The sequence below is a fragment of the Notothenia rossii genome, assembly GCF_949606895.1.
Source record: "Notothenia rossii genome assembly, chromosome: 4".
NCBI classification, from domain to species: Eukaryota; Metazoa; Chordata; class Actinopteri; order Perciformes; family Nototheniidae; genus Notothenia; species Notothenia rossii.
In genome coordinates, this window is record NC_136902.1 from 32,081,165 (window position 1) to 32,098,548 (window position 17,384).

Sequence of the window (17,384 nt, forward strand, 5' to 3'; positions counted from 1 at the left end):
CTCACGTCTCTCATGCTCTCCGATAACTGTTTATTTTTCACTAATTTCAAGACTTCGTTACCTTCGTCAGTTGTTAGGTTTCTGTATGTTATAACACCTCCATATTTGAAATCGTTTATCATTTTAAAAATTACTCTATTCGGTAGTCCCATCCAATCAATCCCCAAATGCCTTGCCTTGCCCCCGTGTGTGTGTGTGTGTGTGTGTGTGTGTGTGTGTGTGTGTGTGTGTGTGTGTGTGTGTGTGTGTGTGTGTGTGTGTGTGTGTGTGTGTGTGTGTGTGTGTGTGTGTGTGTGTGTGTGTGTGTGTGTGTGTGTGTGTGTGTGTGTGTGTGTGTGTGTGTGTGTGTGTGTGTGTGTGTGGTTGAACTGGCCCTTTATGACAGGACGCTGGATGTCATTGGATGTTCAAGATGAAACATACAGTCAATGACATAAACATAAATGGGTGTGATATTGTCTCTAAAAGGTAAAGTATGCAACAATTCCATAAAAAAAACTATGCATGGGAAATAAAGATAATCCCTCTTAATCATCAGTAGACCCACTATAGTGTGTGGTGGTGTCTGTGTGTGCATTGACCCTGCAGCCCATGCCTCTATTTATACTCTTATATTTATTTTTCTGACTTAAGGAAGTTTTGGGCATCACAAAAAGCCTTTTAGAACCCCACATTTGATAGTAACCCCCAGCTACTGTGCAGGATGTGGTGTGGACACAACGTGGGTGCTTTCTGGTTTAAAACTAGCAATGACAATTGTGTGTAATTCAACATGGCTTTGATACTAATTGTTATTGGAAGTTTTATGCCAATTGAGCAAACTCCTGCTGATGAAGACCAAGTGAGACATTTTGAAAGCTCCGGAAAAAGAAAAAGTCAGTGGACCTTGAGTTGATATTGGTTTGCCAAATGGTTTCCTGTATAAAAAGTGTAGATATAGCTTTCAAATCATTTCGTTTTAAAATATGTTTTTGTTAAATACTGTTTCACGCTGATTTCCTCTATCAATGTTCGTAGTCTAAAGCCTACCTCACACATGTGTTGTCAAACTGGTTAGTGGAAAATTGTGACATCAGTGTTACAGCCGCTGCCTTCCTGGGGCTGTTAAGGCTGTTATACCTGTTTGTGTGTGTGTGTGTGTGTGCGTGCGTGCGTGTGCGTGTGTGTGGGTGTGTGTGTGTACACATGAGCGGCGCAGTTCCTCCGACGTCCCGCCCTCGCAACATCCGAAGAGGTGATTGGATGAGACGTCATCCAATCCCCGCCCTTTCCGGCACATCTCCCGGGAGAGAAGTACAAAGGCTGGGAACGGAGATCATTCTAGAGGCTCTATGTTGGGAGACAGACGCCTCTAGCCTTGTGATACCTTACTCGTGGTGTTCATGCTATTAGCTCCCTTGCAACTAGTAGACTGCGTAGCAGAGTGCTAGGTAGTGTGTTGTGTTTCGTATTTGTGTAACTGTGCTTATAATTGTTAGCTTAGACCCAGGTGACTAGCACCTGTTGATCTGCTGCTAGTATTTGTGTAACACGTTAGCTTAGACCCAGGTGATTAGCACCTGTTGACCAGCTGCAGCTGTGTGTGTGCAGCCTTCCTCATTTCCATTTGTACCACGTGTAACGTGAGGTTTTGTTTCTTTGTAACTCTCTTTTGGAGTCCTTTTTTGTTGATGGTAAGATCATCCGTTTGGTTCATTCTAGGCTGTTTGCCTGTCTTTGTTACCACCTACTGTAATAAAGCCACTTATTATACCAATTCCACTCTGGTTGTGTTATTTCCCTTTGGTTCCCCTAGCCCAATAGGGAACGTAACAATCAGGAAGGACAAATCAAAATACCATGTTGATCTTTATTATAATGGAAAGTTGGCAATGAATGGAAATCACCAACAAGACATGCTTTATAAAAAAAAATGTATATTGAAGCATGTCAGATGATCTCATTTCTTTTTGAAATATATGGGAGCCCACTGAGTAAATATTATCTCTATTTCAGGAACTACATTTTAGGCTTCAATATATCACAAAGGTTTATGGGTTATGTCAAACCAGGATACAGTACCTGCAGTTGGAGTTGCTTTGGAAACATTCAGAACCAGCACCTTCAAACGGCTGTGTATCTAATCATAGATAACAGTTTTTACTTTTGCAGAAATACTTTTTTTCCGCTTGGGTTTTTGTTGTACAAACGTAACAACATTGGAGCGAGCGATGAGTCCCAGGAGACATCAGCGCATGTGAGTATTATGCAGAAACAAACTTTTACATATCCACAATGGACCAAATAATATTGAAGATAGATAAAACCAACATCAGTGTCAAGCATTTCTTATTTTCAATAAAGATGAGTTAGGTTGTAGATTGTTGAAGTCTAATCCATGTTATGAAGGGGCTAAGTCCAGCACAGGATAGGGAAGGTTACACCCTAAACCTAACCCACGTTGGAACCCACTAAACCACACAAAAGTAGTGGTAAAAACAAGTAAAGCATGTATCAATTTATATAAATTCACAGGCATTGGTAAACTGAACTAAATGGGTTGGGGTTATCAGGTTGAAAACAAAAAGATAATCGGTTTTCTTCTGGGGAAATCTGATTGAAATAATTGTGCAATATTTGTAATATGTAAATGATCAAGCATGATTAGTTGGCAAAACATTTTCCTAGCAATGATTGTGCCGACCATCCCAGCATCAGGCAAGCCAGTAAAAAGGACTTTTCCTCGGCTGGATTTGTCATTCAACATCGGAGGCGCTGCTCAAATCAGGGTCAAAAATAAAAAACCTAAAAAGGGAGTGTCGCACCAGAGAGGAAGCAATAGTTGCAACGCTTTCTTCTACAAAGTCAAACGTATTTTGTCCTGGATTAAGTTGCTGCTTAAAACACTTGTTTCACACTTGTGAATTGGAATTTAAATAAAACAGAAACACAACAAATCTACTTAGGTTAGGTTTAAAACAATTATGATTGTTTGGCAATGTTTGTCTAGTTATGGTCGTAAAATGTTGACTGTTTTCACACAGGACACATCAATCCCATGATCGAGAGTCCTGTGTTAGTGGAATTTATTAAACTGACTTGACAATGTTGTACAGTATGGGGTTTCCATTAGTTCTTTATTATCTTCTTTCAGTCTTGCAGAAATGCATACACCTGCAATGCCTGTGCAAAGGTGTCTGCTCCAGTACTGTGCAAGATGTGCAACTTACATTATCTCGAGTAAAGATCTCATGCTCTATGGTTTCATGGGAAGATAGTTCCTGGCACTTTAATTACTTTGCATGAGTCACGTGAAGTGTTTGTTTTACCATCAACAGCCACCCCTATGCTGGTGGGAATTTCAGGTAACAAAGACAGCAGGGCCTCCTTGAAAGGAATGCTGTACTGCACACATTGTGGATACACCTCCTGCTATTCTGGTAAAATGTTATTGCCTGCTGACTTCCTTGTTTGCTCTGTATACTGCCTATTGTCACTGTAGACTCACCGGGTGGAAAGCAGAAACAAAGTAAAGAAGATAGTCTCATGACAAGAGGTGGAGGTGGACAGAGATAAGAGACAGAAACCATGTCTTTGTCCAAGCCAGAGGAACAGCTAGCCTACGAGCTAAGCTGCCCCATTTGCCTTCAGCTCTTCTCCGATCCTTTGGTTCTCCCCTGTGGACACAACTACTGCCGATCCTGTATCGGAAAGAGCGTCGACATCAAGGACCAAACACCTCCACGGTGTCCAGAGTGCCGCGAGGAGTACCAAGGGTTTGAATCCCTGCAGAGGAACTTCAAACTCTGCAGCATCATCGAGGGTTACCGAGCCACCGCTCCACTGCTGGACTGGCAGCCTGACACTGTGGGTTTTTTTTTTTTCTGCGACCACTGCATAGACGAGCGGTTGGCGGCCGTGAAGACGTGCCTGCACTGCAAGGTGTCGCTGTGTACCAGACACCTTCAGAGGCACAACGAGAAGGAGGCGTTCAGGGCCCACGCCGTGGTGGAGCCCCTGAAGGAGCCGGGGATGAAGGCCTGTGCCACTCACCGGCGTCCCTTTGAGTATTTTTGCTCCAATGACAGGACCTTGATGTGCAGCACGTGCTTCATAGAGGGACACCACTACGACCACGATGTTCTCACCTTCAGCGCCGCAGAGCAGGAGATGAGGGCGGCGCTGGAGAGCCGCAGCAAGGTAGTGCTTTCATTTATGTTTACTAGAGAGATATTTGTTCCTTTTTTTATCGTAGCATCAGTCTTGCAAACATTGAGAAAACTGGGACTTTGGGATAGAGTAAAAAACAGGATATAGTCAAATAAATACCCTAAATGTGTTTTTTACAACAACATTTTTTATCTAGAAAAAGTACTTATTGTATGTAAATTGAAGAAACAATGGATTGGTAATCCAGCGATTATTTTTGGTAATAAAGTGAAGATTAACTGAATGTGGGAACATGTGAAGTTTGTCTACAGGCAAGCACACAATTTGACAAACATGAACAAAAACGTTTCTGATAATAAATGAATATTGAATTGACTGTGCTTATATCAAACTCTTCTTTTTAAAATAAATTCCTGTTTTCCCTTTAATAGACACTTCACGTTTGACCTCATGCATGAAATGTTTTCTGTTTATTTTTAAATATATTGAGAAATAATAAACCTGAACTCTTACTACTTTTAAATCCAGGCTGAAGACTTGCTTTTTGCCGCTGCTTTTAATTGAACTGTTCATATCTTAAACTGCACTGTAACTTTTATCCATGTATTTTTTTTCTTTTAATGTTCATTATATTATCTTTGCTTTTTAATGACTGTTTTTAAATGCCATTTTCTTAATGTCTTTCATTTTTGTAAAGCACTTTGAATTGCCTTGTGTTGAAAGGTGCTATATAAATAAACTTCCCTTGCCTTCCCTTCCCTTGCCTTGAACAATACATTGCTACCAAACAGAGAACGCTAGAGATTGCACAATGAAACGAGACATCTGAGGTTTGAATAAAGTGGCTAGCGGCCATCTGGCTCACTGCCATGACGCATTACAGGAGTATTGAATGATAAGAATGCAAAAGTTGTCCGGCTGACGAGAAACACCCAATGACTTCTGACAGTGTTGACTTGAGTTTTCCATTCCAGATGACTTGTAATTAATAAGATTACATCTGTGCCAGGAAGAAGTGCAAAATCATCTCACCGAAATGTCACGTACACATGACTAGGCATCTCTTTTTGCTTGCAATATGGAACATACAAAATGCTAAACAGGCAACATGTGTGCAGGTGGTTTCCTTCAGGCTGCAGATCACAGAGAGTGTCCTGCAAAAGACAGCAGAGGAGCAAGGAAGGTCTGAAGCCATCGGAGACAAACTGGTGAACAAGGCGGTCGCCATCATGGACAGTATGGCTGCACTGGTGGACAGGTAACATACTGTAGTATTAAGTACTGTATAAGGAAAAACAGCCATACATGTTTTCTTAATTGCTCCAAAGTCTTTAAATATTGACAAAGTCTCTAACAGTACAACTTCAACATTTGTAGATCACATGAAGGATCATACTTTTATTAAAAGTCAATGTTAGGATTTTGACAAGTGCGGGAAAAAAAGTATTCTATATTAAACATTTTCTACATTGCATATGTGCATTGCATGTAACTTGCTATAAGTTTATTGATGCCCAATACTTGATTGTATTTAGTTTCCGAGATAAAGCCTTGTTTTCATTTTTCTATATTCTTTGGTCAAATGGGATTACTTTTTCTAAAAACATAATATTTGTTTAAAAATATATATGTTTCCCTCCCTATGGTTGAAGTGGGCGCAGTTTAGCTGCACAATGGTGACGTCACATCATTTCACGGCCAATCAGGATGTATCTCCTTTTAAATCAGAATCTGATGAATGCTGTTGGGTTGTATGTTTATCTTTCTTGACAACTGCCAATCAAATCACATTAAACCACACCCTGAGTCATGATGAAGCAGATTAGCTATGAGTTTCACCATGGTAACCTAAAAGATAAAACAAAAGCTTAGTTTTACTAAGCTTTTGTCCAATCACTACAGAGCTGGCCAGCTAACCAATCAGAGCAGACTGGGCTCTGGTTTCAGACAGAGGGTGAAAAGAGGTGCTGCAGCACAGGCAGTATGAGAAAAATAAAGGGCCTTTTGAACATTAAAGCATGGAGACATGTCACAGTAGACGCAAAACACACAAATAGGAACCTTAAAACCTTAAAAGGCCCTTTCAAATTAATATGAATTGAAACATATTTTCAAACCCTGAAGCAGAAATGTACAATAAAATAGTAAAACCACGCCTGCACTGTTACTAACAGGTTATATGATTAATGTGATAAGTCAGTCTGAGTACAATTGACAGAAGCACATACCGTGAAAAGGATTACCAGAAGCAGATGTTCTTTCAGTCCCGAACAGTCACTTAATGCGATGGATCCAGTTTGTCAGCATTTTGAGACTGCCTGGAAACGTTGTCAAGTGTCATATGCTCTTTAAGATCACCTTTCAACTTTCACTGTGAGACTGATTCCATTGAGTCAGTCATTTAAAGTTTCAATGTATTTCTTAGTTTTATGAGAGAAAACCTAGAAACATTAAAACGTGCTGTCCTTGCACATAAACATACTGTTAAAAAAGGCTCTTCAAAGCTGAAGTAATACACAAACAATGCCATAATATGAAGTATATAGTCTGGTGGGAATGATGATGTTCCCAGTTTACCATGATTTTGATGTACTGCTGCTGTGTTGTGTTCAGGTACAGGGAGCGCCTGCATGTGCTGCTGGAGGAGGAGAGGAGCCTGCGCAGACAGAGCTGGCAGTATGGACTCAATGCACTGGAGGAGCAGCAGCAGCAGTTAGTGGAGGTCCAGAGAAACGCTGAAGAGGTCCTCAGTGAGACAGACCCATGCGTCTTCATACACAGGTAGAAAAGAATATATTGCTTAAAAAAAAGAAGAAAAAAAAGAAGTAATATATGAGTCCAAAATCATGTGAAAGAAATAGTTCCTAATAATATTGGAAAACATGTTTTCACTGATGAATTGACAGCATGTATATTTGTCTATTTACAAAGGTTCATACATGTGCCATTAAACTTGATTTCATTAACAATATAAGCTTTACAATCTACGGAAGCCCTGAGAGAAAATTGAGAAAAAAAGTCTGATCTCAACATTACTCTGTCTTGTGTACTTATGATTTAAGAATTATATTTAGAAAAAGTTTTTGGTTGCAGCTTCTGATAAAAAATGTTTTGTTTATCTGTGAAAGTTAAATGCAAGGGGGCCATAAATAAAGTTTTGCAAGCTTTGTACTCAAAGCTTTCATATTTTCTTTCAGGTAAGTTTTAATTTTCTCTAAGTACTCGATGCGAGTATTGAAAAATTACTGTCATGTCTTTATTTAGAAAATAGGATAGTGATGCATTTCAGCCTCTGGTGGCAATAATTAGTATTACAGTAACAAACACATAAAAACTGTATCATAAAAAAATAATATTTCATAGATTATCCATACAAAATGCATCACTTCTTAAGTCATAGGCACAGGAAATAAAGAAAAGTCAATTGGATTTATGAATCAACATAATTTGTTGTCTTCCTCACTTGCCTCTCAGGGCTTCCAAGTTGACATTAGATAATGTTACATTTAAAAGTGTGCCGGATAACTACGTGAGCTAGTAGCTATTACTACTTTATATGAGTCTAGCACAGTGCTTCTCAAACTTTTTTCAGTAATGTACCCCCTTTGAAACATTTTTTCTCAGCCGAGTACCCCCTGACCGACCCCGAACATTTTTGATTGAAAAAGCCTATATGCATAATTACAATATAGTGATGTTCCTTCATGCATTAATTACAACAAACTAAGGATTTTTTCATCTTTGTGCATGAAAAAAAAGAACAGATACAATTTTTCCAAGGAGTTTTTCAATCGAAGTAATATATATGCTTAACAAACCAATGAAAAAAATGATATATTATGAAAAACTATACAATACAATACACACATTTGACATGTTTATATCAGGACCCCCTTGGTGGTTCTAGAAATATTTTTTATACAAATGTGTTTTCTATTTCACTTATTGTACTAAGATTATTTTTGTAATCATGCATGGTATTTTTTTAAATTAACCTTTTTTTTTTAATCTCACGTGCCCCCTGCAGTACCCCAACGTAGCCCTAGGGCTCCGCGTACCAGAACCACTGGTCTAGCAGATAAGTCGTCATATGTTTCTGCCTGCATGAGTAAAGACATGTGATGCCAGAACCAAAGCATGTGAATAAAATGTAAAAATCCCCAACTGAGAAAACTCTTCTGCTCTCCAGGTTCATGCAGATTGAGAATAAACTGAAAGAGGTCTCCACAGGCAATTTTCCCTCCGTGGTCCCCTTGAAGGCTCCGCTGAACACCAAGCGTCTGCAGGCAGGCCTCAAAACCCAAGACTTCCGCTCCGAAATGATCCCCATCCTGAACTCCCTCCATATCCTCCTGAACCCCCTGGACCTCACCTTCAACCTCTGCACCGCCCACCAGAACCTGATAGTGTCCAATGATCTGCGCACAGTCAAGTACAGCCCAAGCAAGCAGTCGTACGCAGAGCACCCAGAGCGTTTCACAAGCGCACCCCAGATTCTGTGCAGCCAGGGGTTCTCCAGTGGGGAGCACATATGGGTGGTGGAAGTGGGGCCCGGCAGCATGTGGTCCATGGGCGTGTGTTACAAGGGCATCCTTCGCCGTGGTGACCACAGCCGCCTAGGACACAACTCTGTTTCCTGGCGACTTCAGTGGAAAAACAACAAGCTGACGGTGTGCCAGTCCTCCTGCAACGTCGCTCTGGGGGAAATGACCATTCACCCGCTCAGGATTGAGATAGCACTGGACTATGAGGCTGGGACTTTAATATTCCATAACACCAAAGGGCACAGGGAGCACCTGCACACCTTCAGGGTTGTGTTCAAGGAGCCCGTTTACCCAGCGTTCAGTATCCATTCAAACACTCAAGAGTCCTGGATCACACTGCACAGTGGGATGTAAACACAACTTCTGTTGTTTGCTTTTTTACATGCTTAGAATTGATTTGGGTGTTAACATCTGCATTGTTTTGTATTTGTACTGCTCCCTGTCAAATATCTGTAATAAAATACATGTTTAACAAATGCCATATTTGTAAGGAATCGATCCTAAATAGTGCATTTATGTGTCTTAAGCAGTCTTAAGTAAGAAAAAAATGACCTCAGTCAGACATTAGCTTGTTGTTGTGCAGGCCTTTTTGTTAAATCCCTACATTTGTCTTGCATTAATACAAAACAATGCTTTATAATACCGTGCTTTTATACAAAACCACAACTGCCTTACAGTACTGTAACATTCAATCATAATAAAGTTGTTTACAAAACATTTTTTGTTAATGATAAGGGTGATTTTTGTGGAGTACATTAATGTACATGAATTTGCTTTGTGGGATTTTCTTCATTTTGTTTTTTGTCATTTTCTTACATTTCAATTTGTAGTGTGTCTATGAAGTCACTTCATATCTTTTGAATTGTGTGTTTTCTGTGTGTGATCTTTATTTCCTGTAAACATTGATGTGCGTGGACACCAACCTTTAAGATGAATATGAGACACATATTTGTGTTTATGCAACAAATAAACTCTTGTGATAATGTCTGTGCATCTACATCTATATGTATGTAGTCCTATGTATGTATGGTATAGTATGCAATATGATTGGCTCTTGACAGTTCGATTAAATTAAAATAGCTTTATTAGCATGGCCATATTGACATACAGTATTGTCAAAGATGTGTACAGTTGCAACATCCATGCAAATATACACATTTGAAACGTACTGCTTAATTCATAAATATAACCTGAAGTGCATTCATTCAAGAGTTTTAGTCACTGAAATAAAGTTTAGTGTAATACATCTGGGTTGCCAGGTTGGGCTGTTAAACGGTAATTTAGAGTATTTTAACCATTTAAACTTTAGTTTAACAAACCTATTATGATGATTTGTATTAATAACATACCCTTTTCCAGTCACTGGCTCGATTTTATTATTAAAAACAAATACAAAAATTATGCTCCGTGTTTCACGCCTCTTTGAAAGGGGGATGGTGTAAATTCTACCTGGCAACCTGCATTTAATCTGTCACACATTTTGTCATTGGGCAGGACAACATCAATTCATGTTAGTAACAATATTCTACGCAAGGTCACCTAACAGCAGAAGGCATGGGCTCAGGAGAGAGTACGACCCGGAAAGTGTCTTTCGGTGTCGATGATGAGGACCGAGTCAGGATTCTTCGTGGTGTCAAGGTAACGCGAATCAAGCTAACGTTTGATAAACCATGCTAACATTACTTTAATCTGACGGCTAGCGCTAACTAGCCGTTAGCTGTCGCTGCACAGCAAATTAAGTTATTTGTTCATTCTGAGTTTGATATACGTTAGGTATACAACCATTAAAGCGACTGCTGATGTGAGGAGGATGTATAGGGATGGAGGGGCGGTTGATGTATGACCTTAAACAACCCTTTTCTCCTTACACCAAACGTATATCGTACTATGTCTCAGTTAACGTTGTATCCTGTTTATCGGCAAAATAAGACACTCTGGCATATTACCAGGACCATCTAGGAACCTTCAGGCTCTTCTTGTCGATTCGGCATATACATTACCCATCCAGAAGCAGTTCATTAGTATAAATCTTACATTTGTATAATTCTCAAGCAGCTGTCAGCGTTTGCTAACAACGCTAAATATAATACGTTTAGGTAGAAACTAAGCGAACAAATCGTTAATGCTTGCCTATATTCCGTCGAAAAATGTAATATAATTGCACAATAGAGACATTGCTAAATCAAAAAGAGATTACAATAGTGTTGTAGTAGCTTATTGTTCATAACGTAGGGCGTTTTAAATTGGGATATTTCGAATGAGGTTTGGCCTACTGACACTGCTGCCTTCCAGTGGAACTGAAAATGTCGGAATTTTAACTTACTCTATTATCTACTACGATGTCCCCCCTTACATCCTCCCCTTCTCACATGTAAGATCATTTTAATGTTATTTTAGGGGTTTCCCAGATTTATTTTCAAAATGCTATATTTTTTCTTACCAAAATGATTATAGTTTTTTCCAGTTGAACTTTTGTTTTGCTGAAAAAGACTTGCAACTTTTGGGCTTCTTTCAAAAATAAAGATATTAAGCCACAAGCATGCAAACTCAAGAAGGGCACACATACCTGTAGCGTGACCGAAGCCATAGCAATTTTTTGCTTTCTAAAAGGTCTATTGGAATTTGTAGGTGTAGTATCGTAATTTCCTATAAGTTTGAAGGCACCGTCAGATTCACTGTAGCTATACTGAAATGCAACCTAGTCGATTTCTACAGCTACTGTAATATAAAAGAAACACCTATGAAACTCAATAAAGTTAGAGCTTTATAGTTGTGTTAGTCACATAAATCATAATAATAGTTAAAATATTTGTAAAACATGGAAAGAACGAGTTTTGCAGATAATCCTATTTACCAGTTTTGCATGCACATTCAAATCCAGTGAGTCATAGGTACAGTGAGTCAGTGCTGCCTACTGTGGTTTTTAAAGAAACAAACCATTTCCTTGGACGGACACACACATTCTAATGTAAAGTACAGCCAAGCTGCAGTTTTTTTGCTAATTTGCAGGTTTATGTTTTATGCCAAAAGCGTTGCCAAAGTTACTCCACTTCCCAATGTTTGCACAAAGTTGGGCAATCCTGTGTAGTTGATTTTCTGTCTTTATCCATCTTTGATTTTTTTTAAATGCATGGATTCTATCTCTCCCTAGCTGTCAGAAGATGTTCTCCAGAGGATGAGAGGAGTAGCCAACATCGCTCCAGAACGCCCAACCTCACCAACCTCACCAACCTCAAGCCCTCAGAAAGACACAGGTACTGTATCATGCACATTGCAGCGTTTTATTAGAGATATAGACATTTAAAGTGACATGCTTACCAGGTGAATGTCACTGCACATGTGAATGTCACTGCACATGTGTATAACTTTTTCCTTACAGTTGATTCCTAACCTACATTTTTCCCGCTGTGGGATGAATATATTTGAACTTTATTTCTTTTTAACATTACAACTTTTTTTGCATGAAATATTTTCATTATATTACAACTTTATTCTCAAAATCTTGGAGAACACTTACGTGGCAATTTTTTAAAATCTGCATAATATGTGAACTTGAGCTGGAATCTTGCTCAAACACATGAGCTATTAAAATATGAGGTTTATTATTAAAATCTATTTATTTATTTAATAGGATAGCCATTAGCTGATTCATACATTAATTATAGGTCTCCATGTGTGGTCACTTGGCTGGAATATCATACATATTTAAAAGCATTAGAGGGTGCCTGAGAGCTTTACTGCATTATATCACATTTTTGTATATCTTCAATTGTGATCTTGTGCCTGCATTTTGCGTTTCCCTTTAAGACATTTCCACCACACAATTATGAAGAAAAGGCAGGAATGAGTAAATAAACGGACTGTTTAATGCTTACATTTGACCCCTGTTCTTTGTCCAGGTGCCTCTTGCAGCGCTAGCTCAAGCCCCCCTCCCCAGCAGAGCCCCAAGAAGCAGGCCCAGCCCGGCTCCCAGCCCGGTCCCCAGCCCGGCCCCCAGCCTGGCCCCCAGCCCGGCCCCCAGCCCAGCAGTAGCAAACCTGCCTCCTACGTTAAGGAAGAGCAGAAAAGGTAAACGGTTGACAAGCATTCATTATTTCTTTGTATTTATAGTGACTAATGCTGCATCTTTAATCGTCAATAGAAAATTAAAAGCTTGTCGGTTGGTTGCCTATCCTTGTGCCAACTTTAAAGGGCACGCATAAAAACAAAACCCTGGTATGTGTTAAGCCCCCAACAGTGCCTCTTTTCTGCTCTGAAATCATAAAAACGACTCTAGCTGATAAACTACTTAAAGCTTCGTGTTTTACAACTATGCTGCATTGTGACCATCAGAGATACGAGTTGGCTTGTACTTTCTCAGTGTCAATATGCTGACTGTTATGATAGCCTGTTATCAATGGCAACTAAAATTCACCTATGAAGCCACGAGTATTGTAAAAGGAAAACATTCAATTTGTACATTCCCCTCACTAAGCTGCTTATTCAATGTTCTCTTTGTGTGAGTAGTTTTTCTTTTTGAGGAGCTCTGGGGCTCATTGCTATATAAATGGACGCCTGTACATATGGCAAATGTAAAGTCATGTCATTGTTCCCTCATTATAGCTAAGGAACTTACATTTTGGTAAAATGGCTGTCAATATCTTAAAACTGGGATAACACAGATTGGTGTTTTTTTTAATTTAACTTTATAAACAGTGAAAATCAGTTAGTGAATGTTCATTTTATTCAGACATTCCCCCTGTAGGTAGGAAGTAGGACAGGCAGTCTGTCAATAGGATCCATAATGTGTCATTGCAACACAAAGACTGAATCTCTTCGCAGATGAAGCCTGACAAGGAACAATATCTCATGAAATTCCAAACAAGTGCATAACTAATTTACACTTCTGTTGCTTTTTTTTTGTTTTGATACCTTTCCGGGTCGTACACTCATTGTTTTTAATAGTGTATTGTCAGGCTTGGCGAGTAATGGATTACATGTAACAGGACTATGTAATCAGGATACAAAAACAGGGTAACTATTCCCTTACGGTTACATAAGAAAACACGGAATCAGATGACTGTTACATTTAAAACAATTGGGGATTACTTGCAGTATTAAAACGTTAGTAAAAGAGCATATAGTGTTTGTTGTAAAAGGATCAAATGTGATCACTTCTCTGTAAGCTGTACTGCTCTATAGGCTAATACTTTAAGTGTGAATCTATACGCCTACTGCCTGAATCTGCTCTATGGTTTTCATTTTCTTTGGTTCATTTGTTCTTTTTTAATTCAATAGATGCACCTACGTATATACTCCCGTACCAATTGTAATAGTCTGAAAACGAAGGCCTTGAATTACTTTTTCCGTCAACACGAGTCCTTTTGAAAAAAAAGCCCCTCAAAACAACTCTGAGCCCAGGAAGCGGTCCTACCCATTAATTAATTTGACATAAAAAAATAAAGAAGAATCATCAAATTAGCTTAAACAAAAGTTGTGTATCATTGCTGTAGATCAAACTAAATATTAACCAATGAAATCCATATTGAAATGAGTGGTTTATAAATCGCTCTCTGCTATTTCTTATAACTGCTAATATAACTTGTAGTACAGTTTATATTCTCCATGTATTTGACATGTCTGGTGAAAGTTGGTATATGCTGCCCCCTTGTGGAAATATGTTCCAAGTAATATAGACAGTAAGGAAAAGATTTAGTAAGCAATGAAAGTATGCAATTTATGGAAGCACAGTGTGTGTTAATGTATGGTGTGTGTGTGTGTTTATGTGTTTCAGGTATGAACGGCAGCAGGCTGCACTGAAGGCGGAACAGGCCAAAGTGGGGAAAAGAGAGAAAGATTCAGCAAGAGAGGAGATGACCAAAGCCTTGACGCAGAAACGCATGGAAGCTGAGCACGCCCAAAACCTGGTACACGCACGCACGCACGCACGCACGCACGCACGCACGCACACACTCTGCCCCTTTAAACCGTCGTGCTTTTAGTAGATTTTACAAAGATTTCACTACTTTTAGAGGACAACTTTAAGGGACTAGTTTCTACACTAACCATGCACTTTACAAACGATTGTCCATTAGTACCTGAGGCTGTGGAAGTTAGTCTAAAGCGTGTTTACCAAAAACACCCATACACACACATCAGTTGCACATTTAAAATGCAATGCATGACTTTGCTGACTACATGCAGTGCTGTTTCATGCTTTTGTTTTGGGTGTAAAACTGCGCAGTAAGATGGTCACACGTCTAAATGTAAAAAAAAAATGTATTGATGCCATGCAGCCCCAAGTGACATTAATACCGAGCAAGAACACAACATGCGCACCCGTTTTCATAGGGCGGGTCAAAAGTCCCTTTCAAAGTTATTATTAATAACAGCTTTGTTGGAAATCAAAAGAGATTCTCTTGAAAGCAATGGCATTCGGGGGAGAGCTAAATCATTCATCATCAAATTATTTATTAATAAAAGAAAATCATGTATTTTGTATCTGTATTCCCTCAGAATACAAAAAGTTAAGTCAATCAGTGAAAACATGCAACTTGGAGGCTTACAATACAGGAAGTGCTTATAATAACCCCTCCAAAAAAACATTTCTGATAAAATAAATAACCCGGAATGTGGAAAAAACTATAATTTTCTCGCTGTAACTTCCACAACTGACCTGCAGAGCTGTTGTAATCATTGTTTTAAAAAAAAAAAAAAATCATTGCAGCACCTTCAAGTTGAACACTTTGTTTTACATGCGGTTTAGTGATAAAGCTGGTTTTCTATGGTTTTATCACACGTTGGAGATAAATTAATACTTAATTTTACATTTGTATTTTCCGTAGTGATGCTCCTTCTGCCTTCCGCTCCTTTCACCTCCTTCTATCTCCCCCTCTCTTAACCATTTTCCCTCTCCCTCTTTCCCTTGCTGTCCTTCTGTCTTCTCCCCCCACCCTCAATCTCCCTCTTTCCACCCCTGCCTATTACTTTCTCCTTCCTGCCCTGGAGACGGTATTATCAGTGCAGAGCAAGCGTTAAATTGCACCCTGAGAGTTTCCTGCAGCTGGAGATAGGAGCGGGGGGGAGGTTAGAGGTATAGACGTGGGGAGGGGAGAGCTTGTTCAACACACCTGATGGCGCCTGTTTCCTGTGACTCTCCCTCCCTCCCCCTCCTCTCCTACCTGCCTTTCCCACCTCCTCTTTGAGACACGCTGTAGTACCTGCCTTATCTGCCCCCCAACACACTCCCTCCGCTAATAGAAAGCCGCTGGAGGGACGGCGTGAACACAATGACCGGTCGAGCAGCACCGCCCCCCCAATGCTGAGAGCTGTGTGTAATTACTGTTGCTAGTGCAATGAATACATCACATACATACTCGTGATTTGCTCATATTAAATTTTTTCCCCTGATGTGGAATCCGAGGGCATAGTCGTCCACTTGCTATTTGTCCTATTAAAACCCCACATTTTGAACTTTTTCAATTGTTCACAATGTGATTTAGATTGAAAGGCTTAACTGTAATATGCACAATATCTACACCACAATGGTTGGCAATGTACATCTTAAGTCCCAGGCTCTTTTACCAGTGCAGCATACAATATACTTTTTAAAAGCGACATTAAAAAGTGCAAATGACACACTGGTTCAAAGTGAACATACGGTATATATGTAAAACAGAATAGTATCAGACACAAAGTGCAGTAATAAACTGTACAGTGAAATAAAACACTGCTTATTGTAATAATATGTCAATATGTGGAATGTAAACAGATGTATGTGTTGTAAGAAAAAAGAATGTTGAATGTTAAATGGTCTGGATTTATCAGGTCTTTAAAACCACTCATCATTCAACCTCATTCATACAGAGCATTGCTCAAGTTAACTAACATCACACACATTCTCCCACCATTGGTCATGCTATTGGGAGCAACTTGGGTTTAAGTATCTTACCCAAGGATACAGCGACATGTTGACTGCAAGGGACTTTGGGTTGAAACTGTCCCAGAGTCTGGTACTCTTGGTCTGGATTTAACCAGGGTTATAATCAGTGTATGAAACCATTTTTTTCAAACCTTGGCAATACAGATATTCTTTTGTTATTGAAGGCCCTGTCCAAAAAAACGTAATGCCTGATTTTATGATTTTAACATTTTGTTAAGTTACGCATATAAATAGACATTTCACAGAGGTTATTTTTCTATTATAATTATAATAATAAGAATGATATCTGACTTACATACCGCTAAGACAGGATACTGTTGAGTCTTTTTTTTAAACCAATTTTCCGCCTAAAATGATTCATAGGTATTTCTAAGACAATTCAATCTGTGTTTCAATATGACTTCATTTAGTTTGAAGTAATATATCCATAAAACAAATAAGGAAGGTGGTGTTGCATTTTGTGCACCTGATTTATTGTTAATATATTGGAACGTCAGTTTAATTGTAAAATCAGTGTATGAAATCACATCTCAGGGAAAAGTAACGGCAGATTTTGCAATAAAATCTCAGCCAATCAGTAAACACTATTTTACAGAATCCTGTTACCTCTGCACTTCCGCTGACCTGAACCCCTCTTTCCAATCTGTGGTGTCATGTCCAATCTTTGCTCAGTCAAATGAATGCAGAGGATTACATGATTACATTGCATTTAGCTGACGCTTTTATCCAAAGCGACTTACAATAAGTACATTCGACCAGGAAGATACAAC

At 39.2% G+C, this 17,384-nt stretch overlaps 2 protein-coding genes across 4 annotated transcripts in view; both read left to right on the forward strand.

Annotated features, from left to right (window-relative positions):
- The first annotated feature begins 1,929 nt into the window (after positions 1-1,929).
- Positions 1,930-9,680, forward strand: LOC307035210 (E3 ubiquitin/ISG15 ligase TRIM25). Its single transcript, XM_079674280.1, has 4 exons — positions 1,930-4,179; positions 5,268-5,407; positions 6,763-6,930; positions 8,339-9,680. The coding sequence occupies exons 1-4, from the start codon at positions 3,568-3,570 to the stop codon at positions 9,045-9,047; spliced, it is 1,629 nt and encodes a 542-aa protein (XP_079530406.1). The 5' UTR covers positions 1,930-3,567; the 3' UTR covers positions 9,048-9,680.
- A 471-nt stretch (positions 9,681-10,151) lies between these two features.
- Positions 10,152-17,384, forward strand: part of chchd6a (coiled-coil-helix-coiled-coil-helix domain containing 6a) — a 104,800-nt gene continuing 97,567 nt past the window's right edge. For 2 of the 3 annotated variants that reach the window (XM_079676728.1, XM_079676730.1), the window contains exons 1-4: positions 10,154-10,331; positions 11,845-11,947; positions 12,593-12,761; positions 14,467-14,599. In XM_079676728.1, the coding sequence (XP_079532854.1) occupies positions 10,248-10,331; positions 11,845-11,947; positions 12,593-12,761; positions 14,467-14,599 (489 nt within the window). In that variant the 5' untranslated portion in view covers positions 10,154-10,247. Of the gene's footprint in view, positions 10,332-11,844; positions 11,948-12,592; positions 12,762-14,466; positions 14,600-17,384 lie in introns of all 3 variants that reach the window. The other variant, XM_079676729.1, reaches the window with a different exon arrangement.

What these genes read in the sequence shown, in the direction of transcription:
- LOC307035210 (XM_079674280.1), top strand. Translation starts at nt 3,568, where the DNA reads ATGTCTTTGTCCAAGCCAGAGGAACAGCTAGCCTACGAGCTAAGCTGC. An exon ending in CGCTGGAGAGCCGCAGCAAG is followed by an intron (nt 4,180 to 5,267) that starts GTAGTGCTTTCA and finishes ACATGTGTGCAG; the next exon opens with GTGGTTTCCTTCAGGCTGCA. An exon ending in CCATGCGTCTTCATACACAG is followed by an intron (nt 6,931 to 8,338) that starts GTAGAAAAGAAT and finishes TCTGCTCTCCAG; the next exon opens with GTTCATGCAGATTGAGAATA.